The sequence below is a fragment of the Macrosteles quadrilineatus genome, unplaced genomic scaffold (assembly GCF_028750875.1).
Source record: "Macrosteles quadrilineatus isolate MER2022 unplaced genomic scaffold, UCM_ALF_1.0 Scaffold_9__3_contigs__length_116548681, whole genome shotgun sequence".
NCBI classification, from domain to species: domain Eukaryota; kingdom Metazoa; phylum Arthropoda; class Insecta; order Hemiptera; family Cicadellidae; genus Macrosteles; species Macrosteles quadrilineatus.
Genome location: NW_026542602.1, coordinates 108,682,441 through 108,698,345, shown reverse-complemented (window position 1 = coordinate 108,698,345; position 15,905 = coordinate 108,682,441). Strand labels below are relative to the sequence as shown.

At 34.2% G+C, this 15,905-nt stretch overlaps 1 protein-coding gene across 1 annotated transcript in view; it reads right to left on the bottom strand.

Annotated features, from left to right (window-relative positions):
- Positions 1-15,491, bottom strand: part of LOC129004368 (ubiquitin-associated protein 1-like) — a 28,517-nt gene extending 13,026 nt beyond the window's left edge. Inside the window, exons 1-5 of the mRNA XM_054432936.1 lie at positions 15,282-15,491; positions 6,683-6,741; positions 6,184-6,299; positions 4,739-5,347; positions 2,334-2,525 (exon numbers count right to left, since the gene is read on the bottom strand). Coding sequence (XP_054288911.1) covers positions 2,334-2,525; positions 4,739-5,347; positions 6,184-6,299; positions 6,683-6,716 — 951 coding nt within the window. The 5' untranslated portion in view covers positions 6,717-6,741; positions 15,282-15,491. The remainder of the gene's footprint in view (positions 1-2,333; positions 2,526-4,738; positions 5,348-6,183; positions 6,300-6,682; positions 6,742-15,281) is intronic.
- Between the last annotated feature and the right edge of the window lie 414 nt (positions 15,492-15,905).

Here is a 15,905-nt window from a genome sequence, read left to right as displayed (position 1 = left end):
CTTTATACTGTCCTTAAAAATAATACATCGTTTGTTGTAAATTATTGTTGGTACCATTTGTTGTCTTTTGTTGCTTTCTAAAATTTAAAAATGTAGTATGATATATAATATTGTAATTTTTAATTATAATACACAAGTTATTGTATTGTACTTTGAAATCATAAAAAAATAAAAACGAATTCTGTTAAATCCCTTAAGCAAAATGAAAGTTATGTATTTACGTACAAGTATTCAGTACGAATTCATGTTTCTTGATTCATATTTCAACAAATAGGTTTACTACAAAGTATAGAATTGGCTTTCTACACTCATCTCCATTCATACTTGGCTTAAAATGCCTACTTTGTATGGTCGCCATTTCATTGAAAACGTATTATAAACGCATTAAAGTATTAAGGCTTAAATATCTTTGGCTATTAATAAAACAAAAAATAAAGTAGAAAATATAGTTTAAGTCACTAGTGCATTCTGTGGCTGCCTCACACAACTACGTTCTTTTTTAACGAAAAAAAAAAATTGGCTACAGCTGGTCCATATAGATCTACTTCAGTATCCAATATTCAATGCTAGTTTTTAATTTGAGTCATATTATGTAAAAGATATGAAATCAATCAAAATTTAATTCCGTAAGCAAATCAGTTCCCATTAAATATCTCGAGCTACGTAAAAAGTAGCATGGCCGTTGAGGATTCATTTTAAAGCTTAAGGTCCAAGGACGGTGGGGAAAAAATGGGAAAAAATTGTTTGGTGTGTATATTTATTAAGAAAAACTCCTGAATGATGAAAAATACTGTAAGATAATATATAATTTTAGTACAATCTAGACAAATCTGGAATATTCTTTCAAGAGCATTCTAGATTAACTACTAATCACGCACTTCCATAGTTAATTCATAAAGTTATAAGACCTCCTAGAATATCCCAGATCGTTTTAGAAAACCATGAAATATTGAATAAAATTTAATATTTTCATGTACACGCATAGGCCTACGCTTCCTAGTCCAAAACCTTTTATTTTCAGTATCCAAACCATGGGATATAGGATATTTTATATAGGAAGAGGGAGGTGGTATACACAGACACACTCACCCTATAAGGAATTTGAATAACGTCTTCTCTGTAAAAATGTCTTGCGTAATGATGTCTATTTTGGTGAAGAATTCCGAAAACGCGACCCGGTTGAGACTAAGTATGCAGTTTGAAAAAACTTGATATTGTTGTAAGATGTTAACTTGAGTGAGATTTAGGATATAATAGTATTAGTGTTATATTTTAATCATTGATAGAGTTACTTGCACTGTATTGAAAGCCGTATTGAACGCTTATAGTCATAGCACTAAACTTGAAGAATTTCATAGCAACTCTCAGTAAATATTTGCAGTAAAATTGAATAGTTGAAAAGTAAACATTTGTAGCCAGAGATCAACTACTCTCTAAAGGTGCATTACGATTGCAAGGATGGTTTAGGTTTAGTAATGTGTTTACGAGATGCTGACAGACAAACTAATGTACATACGATTTATTTAATATGAATATTTCATTTTACGATTTATTTTATTTTATGATGATAAGATTGTACAAAACTGTTTACTTTTTGAATGCAAACCAAATTGCAATTAAGTAAATTAATCAACAATTAATTGACAACCATATTACAAAATTATTATGTTAACTTTCTGCCAATTGTAGAAACAAATTGTAGATATCGAAACTTATAGAATATTTAGACGGAATTGAATACACACAATAAACTAAATAAAAGACCAAACTAGGCTTGCTATATTAAGCCAAATCAATTAAATTGCTAAAATTAGCTAATAGGCTTAATCATATTAGTGGGTATATAAGAAAATACTAAGTCTATAACTCAACTTATTTTTCCCGTAGAGGACGGGGAGAATTCCCCTGCTTCCCTTAAAGAATCGCGGGTCAGATCACAAGTTTCAAGCGACCCTATTATCTACCTACCAGACCCCCGGGTCAGTTTGAATGGTCCAAAACTACCCTCTGACCGCGGATCAATTCGAGCACACGCGGTAGGAGCCTGGGATTGTTTTCACAATACTTCAGGCTAGACCTAGGGGTTGCGGCATTATCACTTAGATAAAATCCATTCGTGACTTGGCGGGGATTGAACCCGGGACCTCAGGGACTGAAGTCCCGCGCTCTAACCACTACGCCAGCTTGCTCCCCACAGGATTTTTTATTAAAACAAACTAATGTTCACAATCACTTATTCTAACGTTTCCTACAATTTCAAAAAGGCTATTCATTTTTATCAGGAAATGGCTTCCCTCAATTCTACTAAACTTCACTAAAATCAACAAACATACTCGTGTCTCATCGTCGCCAAACAACTTGGTGGCACGGGCTACCCTAGCAAGGGGGAAACCCATCTCTGCCAGTCGATCACACAGGCGCTGACACGTCGAGGGCAGTTGAGCATATGGGTTTGGCAGTGTAGAAGGTTGCTCAGCTGACACCCAGCTGGCATTAACTTCTGCCGCAGTCTTCCTGCTGGACATCTGGGGAGAACAAGAAAAGTGGTAAGCTCTGTAGGCTTATGTTTTACACTTGCCAAAACATAGGGAAAAATAATAATTTCCTGAAGATTATTTAACAAACTTGTAAGAGGAGTTTCCAAAATAATTGATAGTTTTTAGACATTTTTTTAAACTTAATGAAAAATAGCCTATGTTTTTTCTTGAATCCAGCAACTTTAATCTACAAGTTCTGTCAACAAGACTGACATATGACTATAAAGTCATATGGTTGTTAATCTATCTATATATTAATTACGTAAGCCGATTCTTTGCGTCAAAATTGTGGGCGACTGGGAAGTCGTAGAACGACGGGAGAGGGCTCAAATTAAAGGTCTCGATCCTATGACGGCGGGAAAAATAGTAAAATTCCCTAAATTTTAACACAAAATTGGATATAACGTAAAATTTTCTCCTTGAGAAATACATTAGAAGCCATTTACTGCTGATTTTTGTTTACTTCAATACAGCTGATCGTGACTAATCATCAAACCAGTAAGCAATATTACATATGGATTACTCACTTGCCAGTCAATTCTGCAATGTACTGTATACTATATAAAACCAGGGATAACTTTAGGCCTATCTATAATAATTAATACTTTTTAGTTACGTCTTAGAATGTTGACATCAATTATTTTACTGTGCAATTGGCAAACTTGTGTATTTTTAAGTAAATTAGTTGAGCGTATGATAAGTAGTAGAATCATAGGAGATGGCTCAAATCAAAGGAATTAAACTTAGAATGGCTGAAAAAATTATGAAGTTTTTTCTTCTAACTTAACGGTTATTGTTGTGTTAAAGGAATGTTCAACATGAAATAACTACATTGACTAAAAAATAATCGATTCAAGATTGTTGAAAACTTCTGATTTGTTTTGATTTAAAAACATTTGTTAAAGATTTATTCTACACTTTTTTGTATACTTACTAACATTTTTAATTTGAGATTTATTGTAATGTTTACAAAAGGAGCATGCACTTAGAAATAATAACTGGGTCGGGGTGCTAATTTAGCGGTTTTAACTAAGAACTAAGCTTATCTCAACACACCTTTATTTGCCTTTTCATATATGACGAAGACAATTTCCAATATTTTAATCACGAAAGCCTTTTTCCTATTTTTTTTCAAAAGACCAAAGCTACCTTAGTAAACTAATATTTATTCACAAACATGTTTGCTGCCTTTAGCAGGGTTAAACCTTTGGAGTAATTTAAATTATTTATTAAAAATAACATCAACAAAAGCAAACAAAGACAAACAACAAACTATTTTTTACACAAAAGATATGTTGTACTGGGATATATATCTGATATATGTATTAGATTTATTTAAGTTTGTTTATACTGTATTACAATAGTTTGTTTTACATTTGAGCTTTTCAGGGACTTATGTCCCTTCAAGCCACTAGTTATTATTATATTGTTTTTGTAAACAAACTTACTTGTAAACAAACTAACTTGTAGTTCTTAAATGGAATTCTTCATCTAAAGATTTAGTTTTATTTTAAAAGAAACAAAGACAGTATCTGTTTTTAAGGAACTTTAGAAACAATGTTTTTTTTAGATTATTAATAAAGGACAAAAGATAATTATTAAAATTTTCCAAAATATTTATGGTTCAACTCGACACAGTGACCATGCACAATGCTAAATTTTGCTTAAAGTCACTCATAGAGCTGTCTAGATTTTGCTTTAAATATTAAATAATTCACATTAAGTTAAGTAAGCCTGTTTAGAAGGAAAAGTGCTGGTAAAAAAATGTTTGAAATATCCATCAATTTTAAAGGGTTTTCTTTATTCTGCTTACATCAGTGAAATTTAAATAGTGTTAATACAAAATAATGTTAATGGTTACTGTCTGAAGCTTTAAAAACTAAGGTAGGCCTAAATAGTGATAAAATTTATCTACAATAGGGAAGAAAAGTCTTAACAGTGATTGGCTAAGGAACTGCAGTACGTAGGCCTACTGTCAAAATATTACCTACATTTGTTGCAGTGAGTAGATCACAGCAAAGATGAATAGAATAGCCTAAGCACAAATGTGTCTAAAAAGAAATTTAAAAAATAAGAAAAAAAGGCTTTTTACCATGAAACCAATTGTGGCCATACCTCGGATATAACTATTTATGCCATGAATAGGATAAAACACTTCAAACATTTTTACTCTTAATCCCATCACGGAATGTTAATCTCACCTCAGCTGGGCCAGTGCTAGAGGGTCTCGGCGGCTCCGTCCTCTGCTCAGCCTCTCTCTTGTCTCTCAGCTCTGTCCGCAGCTCCTGCAGGATGTCAGGCACGCTCCTTGAGTCCATCCTCTGCACCACATATGATTGCACAGAATTTCCAGGAGGGTAACACCCGGGCGGGGCATTGTAATGAGTCCAACTATCATAACTATACTGGTTGAACCCATTCAGTCTTGGCGGGGGCGGGGTTTTCTTATCACTATCTACAGGTTTCTCAGCGATCACAACAGGCTGTAAAACATGAGCAAGCTCTTCCAAATCGTTGATCGTCTTCAGTTCCATATTGTCAAACGGACTGGAGGTATCTTGTTCGAACTCTGATATGTTGAAACTAGAGTGAAGGTTTGTGGTAGGATGGGTATTTGCATGGATGGGAACGGGGGTGAGGATGGTGGCGGGGGTGGTAGGTTCTGTTGACGGGGCTTCTTCAGTCTTGTTCGCTGCTCTCGCTTGTTGTTCTGCTGTGATCCGTTGTTTGCGTGCATCTCTCTGTGACTGCCGCAGTTGCCGCCACTGAGTCATTTTCTCCAACACACTTTTTTCTAGGGTAAAGTCATACTGAAAAAGAATAACAGAAAAATAATTAATAAGTTAGCCTATGATAGTATTGTATATCCTATTGCAATTTAATAGGATAAATATTGTCCCGATGAAAACATTTTAATACAACACTTTATCAATCTATATTTATGGCAAAACAACAATGTATTTGAGGGCATGCTGTATTGAGATAAGTTCAAAATCAGTTATAATTTAAATATACTGTCACTTTCATAACTTCCATGACTGTAATCTACAAAAATAATTATTTGATTTCGTCATATAAATCTTGACTGATTAGGGAGCTTATAGTTACCAACTTGATTTACATGACTATTCAGGGTATTTTAATTTTAAATAGAGGTTGATTTTAGTTTTATGAATACCACCAAATAATATATTATTATAATACAGCACTAAGTTTATGGAGGCTTGCTGACTTCATTTGTGCTGCAACAAAAAAAAATACATAAAAGGGACTGATTTCTCTTTCTGTCTTTAAGCGAACAATTAACTAGGTCTACCTAATTTCACACAATAAAAAAATATAGCTTTATATGGAGACAAACAGCATGTTTTCAAGATTTAAATTTGAAAGAGTGAAGTCTGACTTTGACAAAACATGCTTGTTAGACAGGAATGGTTCTAGATCAGTGAAAGCGGGACCAATTCCCTATGTAATTGACTCAATTCAGCAACACAAGTGAAACTGTTCCACTGTCTCATGCTGTCCAAAACTGCAAGACAACTTGGATCAATAGAAATACACTCATAAACGGTAATGACCATTGCCATAATGAATGTCACTGCATAAAAGAATACTTAAACTTTGACTCGAAAAATGTAAATCTTACCTCTGGAAGTGATATTTCTGAGCTAAGTTTATTAACTACTGAACCAGGGAGAATAATCTTCTTGGGAGGCTTGTACTTCTCACTAATTTTTACTGGTATGCCATCCATATAGGAAGCTGAAAAAAAACATATTTACTTATGATAAGACTAAAAGAGTAATGAAATATATGTCACAGTAAATGTATGACAGTTTTTACTTAACTTGTGTTTTGCACAATTATAATAGGTATCTGTAAAATTACATTAGTAGATCAGATCTAATTAATGATCAAATAAATATGACAAATTACCAAATATTTTAATTAAATCATATAGGCTGTAATTTGAAAATGTCCCATATAAAATACAAAACATTGTTTTAGTGTAAATAATATAAATAATACATAATTACAATAAATGATTTGTGAAATAAAAGCATATTCATATTTAATTAGTAAAAAACACAGTAATAAAGTATAAGTTTATGAGGTAAAATAGAACACTCAAAGTTAGTGCCTACCATGTTTGTCACTATCACACTTATTGTACGCCATTTTGTTATGTATATTCCTGAACCATCTGAAAAAAAAGAAAACAATTACAATCATACAGCATGTTTTGTATGGCCACGTCAAAGGAAATTTACATTATCAAACAAAACTTTCTCAAAATGAAAGTGATATCAGTCAAAATAAATGGTATCAGCAATATGACATTACTTTCTCCCATTATGTTGGCAACAACTCTTTATCATGAGTAAAGCGGTGGGTGTAACTATTATTTTTATTTGAAAAATCACAAAAGGAGATAATATGGATTGGCTACCTAAATACAAAATGTAGGGAATCAAAATCGGACCATAGGTTTGGTCTGTAGCTAATAAATTTGACCAAGTGCTATCTAGCAGTGTTCTTTCTAAGGCTTCAATCTAGATATATAACTTGCTCATTACACTTTTATAACCTCATTTCAGTTTATAAAATAAATCATCCAGAGAGGGTTTGATTGAAAATATGTATTTTGAACTATAAAAGTTGAAATGGTCAATCTATTGGTTTTGTCAGCATGTTATACAATACAATAACTCTTAACAGGCACAAATACTGCAACTTATCGATTGAAGGAATCCAAACATCATTGCTATCAATAAATATACTTAAATTTCAATTAATAAATACGCCAATTTTTACAAACAAATAGAAAGATTTAGTTTAATAAACTTTCTTGAATAGGTGACTCAGTCAATGTAGATTGGAGGACTGTAGGCCTAAAGCCAAGGTAGCATTAGCATGGCAGTCCTAAATGTCATGGGTTTGTCCCAGTGTCGCCATTTAAAATTTATCAATAGGCCGAAAGTTCATTCTTGTACTGTGTACCGTCTCACACTTTGCTTTGCTCTGTGATACACTCGAAGTACAGGCTTTTATGGTCTGCTTGAACGGACAAATTCAAGTCTTTAAAGAGAGCTAAGCCATTTGTACTGTACAAAGTCGTCATGCAATTAATTAGTGAGCACTAAAAATACAAGTAATCTGGCCTTCCCATCCTCATTCATTCACCGTTGGGCCAAAATCCAACCAAAATTTACATCTGTGAGCATAATATTTGGAATTAAAAAAAGAAGAAAAACATAGTTAGCGGGCTCTTGTAACCTTGCATTTGCCCGTCAACGTCAACATACGCTTTCGCTTTGGGTTTATCTTTTTTACTTATTTTTATATATATTTTCCTTCTGCATGATGTTTATGCATGTTTTTATTTCATTATTATGGACTGACTATTGTACGTCAAGAGGACCCAAGAGGATTATAATTTGTGACCTAGCCTATTACTTAAATGTTGAATGGCCCAATAAAATTTTGATTTTGATTTTGATCCATGGACCATAACCAGCAAAGCAAGGGTGAGCTAGTACAGTACAAGGGTGAACCATAATGATAAAAAGTAGTGTGAGTTACCAGGATCTTAAGGACATTGCTACCTTGGGCTCGAAGTCTGTGGCGCTACTGACTGAGTCACCAACTCACACATAATTTAAAGTGACAAACTATAATTTGAATACAAGTACTTAAAAAAAAAGTAAAAATACTAGGAGCCTTAAGTAACGGTACTATGAGCAGAAAATTTTATAATAGACTAATGTTTTGTAACTTTGCAATGGCTATGTTTTGGGTACTAAACAGGTCTGTTGTTGGGTACCTTTTTGCCGGTAGTACAATAGATACAAGCAGGCTACCATAGCTTAGAATCAATTGTCAACTTAGCAGAACATCAATAAGTTAGTTAGAAATTATTGAACAGTTTTTCTCTCAGAAAACACCGATTTATTTATAATCAATGATCATGGATTAGATCAGATTAACCTAAACGCACTAAACATTGCAAATTATGAATTACTAGCAGCATATGGGAGAACAGATGGGTCTAGGTAGAGTAGCCATATTAAAAAACATACACTGTGACATTATCGAAAATATTAAACCAACAACAATTGGCAAGAACCTTATAAAAAAAAAACAGTTTTTGAATGCTCCGAAATAAGTTTTACCATAAATAAAGAACATTTTACTGTTGCATCAATTTATAGATCTACATACCAAAATAACCTAGAGGAATATTTCAACAAACTAAATGAATATTTAATACATATATACTGACAATACTTATTGTTCAGTAAACTTTAACCATTCATTTAACTCTCTATGTTTTACTTAATATACACCTCTTTCCCCAGTAACATGTGTTACAATTCATTTTTAATTGTTATAGTGTTAACAAAACGGGAGTGCCGATGGGAGACCTGCGGGGGTGCGTGCGTTTGAAGGGACTTGACCTGGTTTCTATCGGCACTCCTGTTTTGCTAACTCTGTATATTGTTAACATATGATGCATTCAAAATGTAAATAAAACAGTGTCTTATTGTCTTGTAACCATTAATAAGTAAGTTCATTTTTTCCCTCTCTCATATTTTCAATTTAAATATTTCCATTTCTCTACATTTTACCCCTCTGGCCCTTCTAACTATTTAACTGGCCCTTTCTAATTTCTTTTCCCTTTTCTCAATCATTCTCTAAATTATATTTTATTTTCTTCTCTATAATTTATCCGTTCCTACTTCGAGCCCGGATATTTGTATAGGTACTCCTACTCTGAATCATTCACTTATCATAGATTCATTAATGAAATTGGAATTTTTAACCTGAGACCAAATATAACAGAGCCTACTAGGATTACAGAGACCTCGAGCACATGTATAGACAATAATTTCCTCACAAATTTTTAGATAATTTTATGCTAGACAACAGTTGAACCACATATTTCCGATCACCGTGCCATTTCCATAAAATAAATGTAAATTCAGATAATTCTAATAGACACCATTCAAATCAAAACACGATAGAAAAGAGAAGCATAACCCCAGAAAATCTCAGAGAATTAAAATTTAGACTAAAATATGAAGACTGGAACTCTGTGTACGGTACTTGGCAAAGGATGTCAAAAAGATGTAGGCCTATTAATAGCTTTATGGAAACATTAAAGTATCACTTTGATATTAGCTGTCCATTAGTTAAAAATAAAATAAAAACAGGAAATATGAAAAGGTCCAAGTGGATGACAGCAGACATTCAAAATGTTACAGCAGTACTCTATCTGGAAGCACAGAAAATCAGCCTACGATTAGAAGAAGTAGAAATTTAAGACAATTATAGGAGAAAAATCCAAATAGGGAAGTTAAATTGGGCTCATAAGAGTATAACCACAGCAAAAAATAAATCAAAGGCCTCTTGGAACGTTATTAACAGATTAAGAACACAAAAAAATGATAAGTTAATAGCACCAACATAGCCTTGAAAATGATTGACAGAGCCATTGAAGATCCCTGCCAAGTCACAGAAACACCTATTTTGCAAACGTATCAAATCTTGTAAATGGCTATCACCTAGGCTTCCAATTCATAGCAGGGTGTCCACAGAAAATTTGTCATTAATTTCCATGACTATCCATGACCATTTACCATTGATTTCCATGACTCCCAAGTTTACTCGAATATTATAATATAACACACAAACACGAATAATACTGCCTATACAAGGTATTTCACAAAAAAATACTGAAATATGTATTAACAGATAACAATGGAGTACATATGGACAACAATGACTGGACAACTTTTAGCGAATTTCCCATATAGGGAATAAGCTATTACCGTAGTACTCATGGTAAGACCTGGACCCGGGACCGATTTATTTTTTTGTTTTGAGGTCCCTAGAGGCCAAAAACACCATCCGTTCCAATTCATATATATAGCCTATATATCTAATATATAAAATTCTCGTGTCACAGTGTTTGTCTGCAAACTCCTCCGGAACGACTTCACCGATCGTTATGAAATTTGGTGTGTAAATTCTGTAGGTATGCGAATAGGAAGTAAACTATTTCCCGTTTCGAAATTCTTAAAAGGGCTCCGCCCCAGTGGCTCTGAAGTTTCCCATGTTAACCTTATGAGAAATGGAATTAATGAATCTTAACAGCTGTTTCAATTAAACAAGTTGGTTCTGTTCTATGATGTTCAATAGCATTAAAGTTAGAAGGATTACCAACAGGGTGCAGCACTATTATTTCTTTTACATTTATGACAACAGCTAATTTGCAACCAAAAGGTGAGTGAGCGTAGCGAACGAGCTAACCTGAAGGCAAGTGAGCGCAGCGAACGAGCTCCAACCCAAAGGTGAGTGAGCGTAGCGAACGAACTTCAACCAGGACGTGATTGAGCGATGCGAACGAGATCATCTTGAAAATTAAACGTACAGGGTGCAGCACTATTATTTCTTTTACATTTATGACAACAGCTAATTTGCAACCAAAAGGTGAGTGAGCGTAGCGAACGAACTTGAACCTGGAGGCGAGTTAGCGTAGCGAACGAGCTAACCTGAAGGCAAGTGAGCGTAGCGAACGAACTTCAACCAGAACGTGATTGAGCGATGCGAACGAGATCATCTTAAAAATTAAACGTAACGGTACTTTCTTTCCATCGGTCTGTCTTAGGGGAAACCTATAACATAGGCGATACGAAGTTCGCCGGGTCAGCTAGTATTTATATATATATATGTGTCCGTTAGCACGATAACTCGAGCAAAAATGATCCGATTTTGATGAAATTTGGTACAAACGTGTAAACCTACATTTATTCAAACGAGTTCGCGACCTAGCATGATCGGACTATGGGAATGGGGGTTTATGGGGGGTTTTATGGGGTAAAAATAGGTTTTCCCATTTTTGACCCTAAAAACACAAAATTTTACAATTTCTTTTCACACCATTTTGTAGAGCATAAAAAAGCAAATAATTTAGTCTATTGAAGCGTTACTGTGCGCCTAATGGTTACGGAGAAAATTCCAAAAAACTTTAAATTTAAAATCCCCATGTTATTCTTATGGAGAATAAGTCACCTGTTGTAATTTGCTTGTTTATGAACATATTTTGATAGAATTTAGAAAATACATTAATTTCTTACTAAACTGTTAACATAAAAAAACCACCTTTTTACCCTCCCTGTTGCCGCAAACCTAAGTACTCGTTTAACTTAATTCTATTTAAATAGGGAATAAATATGATAGTTTTAAGGAGGCATTTTAGTGTAAATCCTATCAGGCTAATGGAAATTCGCTTAGTCTGCAGGTTTGCTGCGGCGGGGGTATTTTAATAAGTAGGCCTACTACAATGAACTAATACAAATCCAAAACTCATAAACTAATACAACTGAAATAAATTGAATTGTCGTACATATTTGTGAAAAATGCTACAATAGTCGGAGTTACGGCCGACTAGAGCATTGAACAGTCCCCTCAAATCCATCCATCATTGGGTATTTCCATGACTTTCAATGATCAGAATTGTTTTTCCATGACTATCCCTGACTTTCCAGAATGTGGACACCCTTCACAGGTTTTCCTAGTAAAATTAATAGTGCATGCAAAGTGAAGAATTTTTCACAGGATCACTCTACAAAAACTTGATGATATCCTCTCCAAAATGGATTCAAAAAAATTTAGAGGAACCAATCGATGAAATCAACATGCACAAACAGAAATTTTGCAAATTTGAGACTTTACTGCCATTGACACGTACATGATAAATATTTCTTTAAAAACTGGAGTTTTCCTCAAAAACTGCAAAGTAGCTAAAGTAAAACCTCTTTTTAAAAAGGCGGACAACTATAGGCCTACCGGTAATCCATTCTCACTTCTTCTGTCAGTCTCAAAATTTATATAGAACAAGTTGTTTCGGAGCAACTCACTGAATTCATTGAAGTAAACAATACTGTCTGTAATAGACAATAAGGGTTCAGAAAAAACAGATCCACAAAATTGGCTCTAATTGATTTTGTTAATGATTGTAACTATGCGGTTGAGGCTGGTGAGACAGTGGTTGCTTCGCCGACTTGTCAAAAGCCTCTGAGACTGTGTTGATCATATTAGGTATTCTTTTGGATAAATTGGCTTTAATTGGCATTTCAGGAATTGTTTTTGAATGGATTGAGTCGTACATGACAAACCGATACCAAATTAAAGGAAAACCTAATCACAAAATTAAAAACGTCATGTCGACTCCTCAAAAATCACAAGCAGAGTTCCGCAAGGATCCGTCTTAGGACCTCTCCTATTCTTGGTCTACATTAACGACATCACCAACGCGATTCCAGAGTCCAATGTCTGAGACCTCTTTGCCGATGATACAACATTGGTCATGAGGATGTCGAAACTCTGAAAGGTGAGGCTAATGAAAAAAATCTAAGATCTTTCCAAATTCTTTGAAGCAAACAAACTCAATTTAAATTTCCGGAAAACAAACTACGGTATTTGTGTTTTCAAACAGCACAAAAGCAGAATTCCAAAAATAATAGGACTTAGAAACTATTTGCCCTTCAAGAGAGAACCTAATTGAGCAATCAAAAACGGCTGACTTTTAGGGTGAGGCTGGATGATGGGTAGGCCTACGGATGGGGCGAGCACATTCATGTATTAGGGAGACCGCTTGCTCGGGGACTCTTCATCCAACGTAGGATGGGGACATACGGCAGTGATGCTCTGTCCAGATTTGACTTTAAGGTAATTATTTACCCTATTTACACTGGGATTTGATGTAATTTTGATATGTCTACTTACAGTATTTTTTACGCTGAATCCAAAAATGCAAATAGTTTTGGTCGGAGAGATTCATAAGTGGCCGTACAGTTATATAATGAATATTAAGCTTCGGTTTTGTTGATTTATTAACATATTTGTGGTATGGACGAGTCCAAGTTCTAGTGGCTACAAACACTAAAAGGGGTGGAAGGTTTGTGGAGTGGAAACAGCTGTCAGTTGTTTACATTCTATACTAAAACAGACAAAACCACACATGACGCCATGAGAGCAAAATCAGAGTTACAATATGCAATAACTAGATTTTAAAAAGAAAATGGACTTTGGTGCTGTTTATAAAATACAATAAATCAACTACCATACATAAACTATTAATCACATGAACATAAATTATAACTAAATAGAATTTATTCACGTAAAATATTAGTAATAGAAGCTAGACCACTGCCGACATGATCATCGTTCTCATTCCAATCCACAACCATTGACTAATGCCTCAACGTCTGGTAATGAACGTGCCATAGTGCATCCCATAGTACATAATCCAATTGTGTCTAAAAGTGAAAACGTGCCACAGTGCATAATTTAATGTATCAGCAACTAATAAATGATGTTACATAATCTAATCTAATCCAACCTAACCCAACCCAACCTTAATATTATGTTTAAATCACATTTTATGTCAGAAAAGGCATGTGCGGAAGATAGGTCGGACTTTATGCGGATTCGTGACTATAAGTCCTTTGAAGTGAGGTTAGATTAGGTAAGTTAAAGGTTAGGTTATAATGAACCAACTCATTAATTTATGCAACTTCCAGACTGTTTTTGCACAATTGAAATAGTGGGTGAAACACAATGAAATAACAATATCAAAAATGCTTGCGCACTATTTCAATTGTGCAAAAACAGTCTGGAAGTTGCATAAATTAATGAGTTGGTTCATAACCTAACCTTTACCTTCCTAATCTAACCTCACTTCAAAACACTTAATAAAGTCACGAATCCGCATAAAACCCGACCTACCTTCCTCACATGCCTAAATAAGAACTGATTATTTGGTTTCAAAACGAATTGATTTGATTTCATTCCGCATTAGATCAAGTATAAACAGTTGTTTGCTCTTCTCACTCAGTCCTCACTCCTCACTCTTCACTCAGTACGGACCCGTCCAGACCACGCCATATTACCATTACTTTCAGCTTCAGTACCGCTCAATTATCCTTAGATTCGTAATCCTAACCTTCGTTTTACGGCCACTTAGGAATCTCTACGACAAAAACTGATTGCATTTTTGGATTCAGCGTTAAAAATACTGTAAGTAGACATATAAAAATTACATCATATCCCAGTGTAAATACGGTAAATATTTGCCGACTTTAAAATAATTTAAGCTAACTTACCAGTAGGGCCTCCTACTGAGCAATCTTATGTAGGCTTATCGTGGGACTAGGCTATTTGATAGGCCTAGGACGTAGAGTAAAGTGCAGCCACCTATATATATATCTATTCTATTATAAAAAAGAGGTGGTGTCTGTGTGTGTGTATGGGAAAAGTAAACGCGAAAACTACGCATTTGATACTTATATGCCAACCCCGTACGAAGGACGGGTACTCTGCTAGTATAAAATAAAAAGCTGGCTTCAACAGATTTTATAATGGAATAAAGTAAAACCTCTTTAAAATATATAGGCCTAATGGTTGAATAACACCCACTGACTAGACAAGCTAGGGCCTAGCCTATTAAACAAACAATTATTGATAGCCTTAGTAATATTTTGCTAAGCCTATTCATTTGATGAATAAAGGCCTAAGTTAGTGCTCGGAATTATATTACAATTTAAAAATATGATTTTTTACTAAGATAAATTTGTGCAAATCATGAATTATTGTGACATTATGATAGGACTATGCCACTCTATAATTGTACAGGACTAAACTGATTAGAGCTTCTTAAGTTAATAGTTAACTACTTACTTGTCCGACGAACTGCACTTTGTACTGCCTTACGATCTAAAAACACGTATAATTTTGTGAACTTAAAAGAAACTACCAAGGTCTTGACGTTAATTACACCTATACAAACAATAAAATCTCTTGTAACGCAGACAGAATAGATTCCTTGTCAAGTCAAGCAAGGCAAGACGATTTGCATTTTTGCAACTTGCAAGACAGCGGACAAGCGGAGTGAATCAGCTGCTGCACTACTTTTCAGCTGTGCTGTGGGGAAAGTAGTACAGGGCATGGAGTATTGTATTTACCGTGTCGTCTCATAGCTCATAATCCCAAAAATCTGCTATCGCACTTATGATTACATTTTCTTATAATGAGCTACGAAATTATGTAATCATTTAACGGTACTTTCCTGTTAAAGTGAACATTCATTATTATCGATGATTTCTTTTCGATATATCGATATTTTTGTTTTCCATCCGATATATTGATATTTACAAATTGAAACATATCAGCTGACAGCTACGATAAGGATACAGTAAATAAATATTGTTCAGTATCAACAAACAATAAAAAAAATATTTTTCCTACAGTTACCTAACAATGTACATGTTCTCTCACTGATTTGAGAAAGCAAAGTGGCCAATT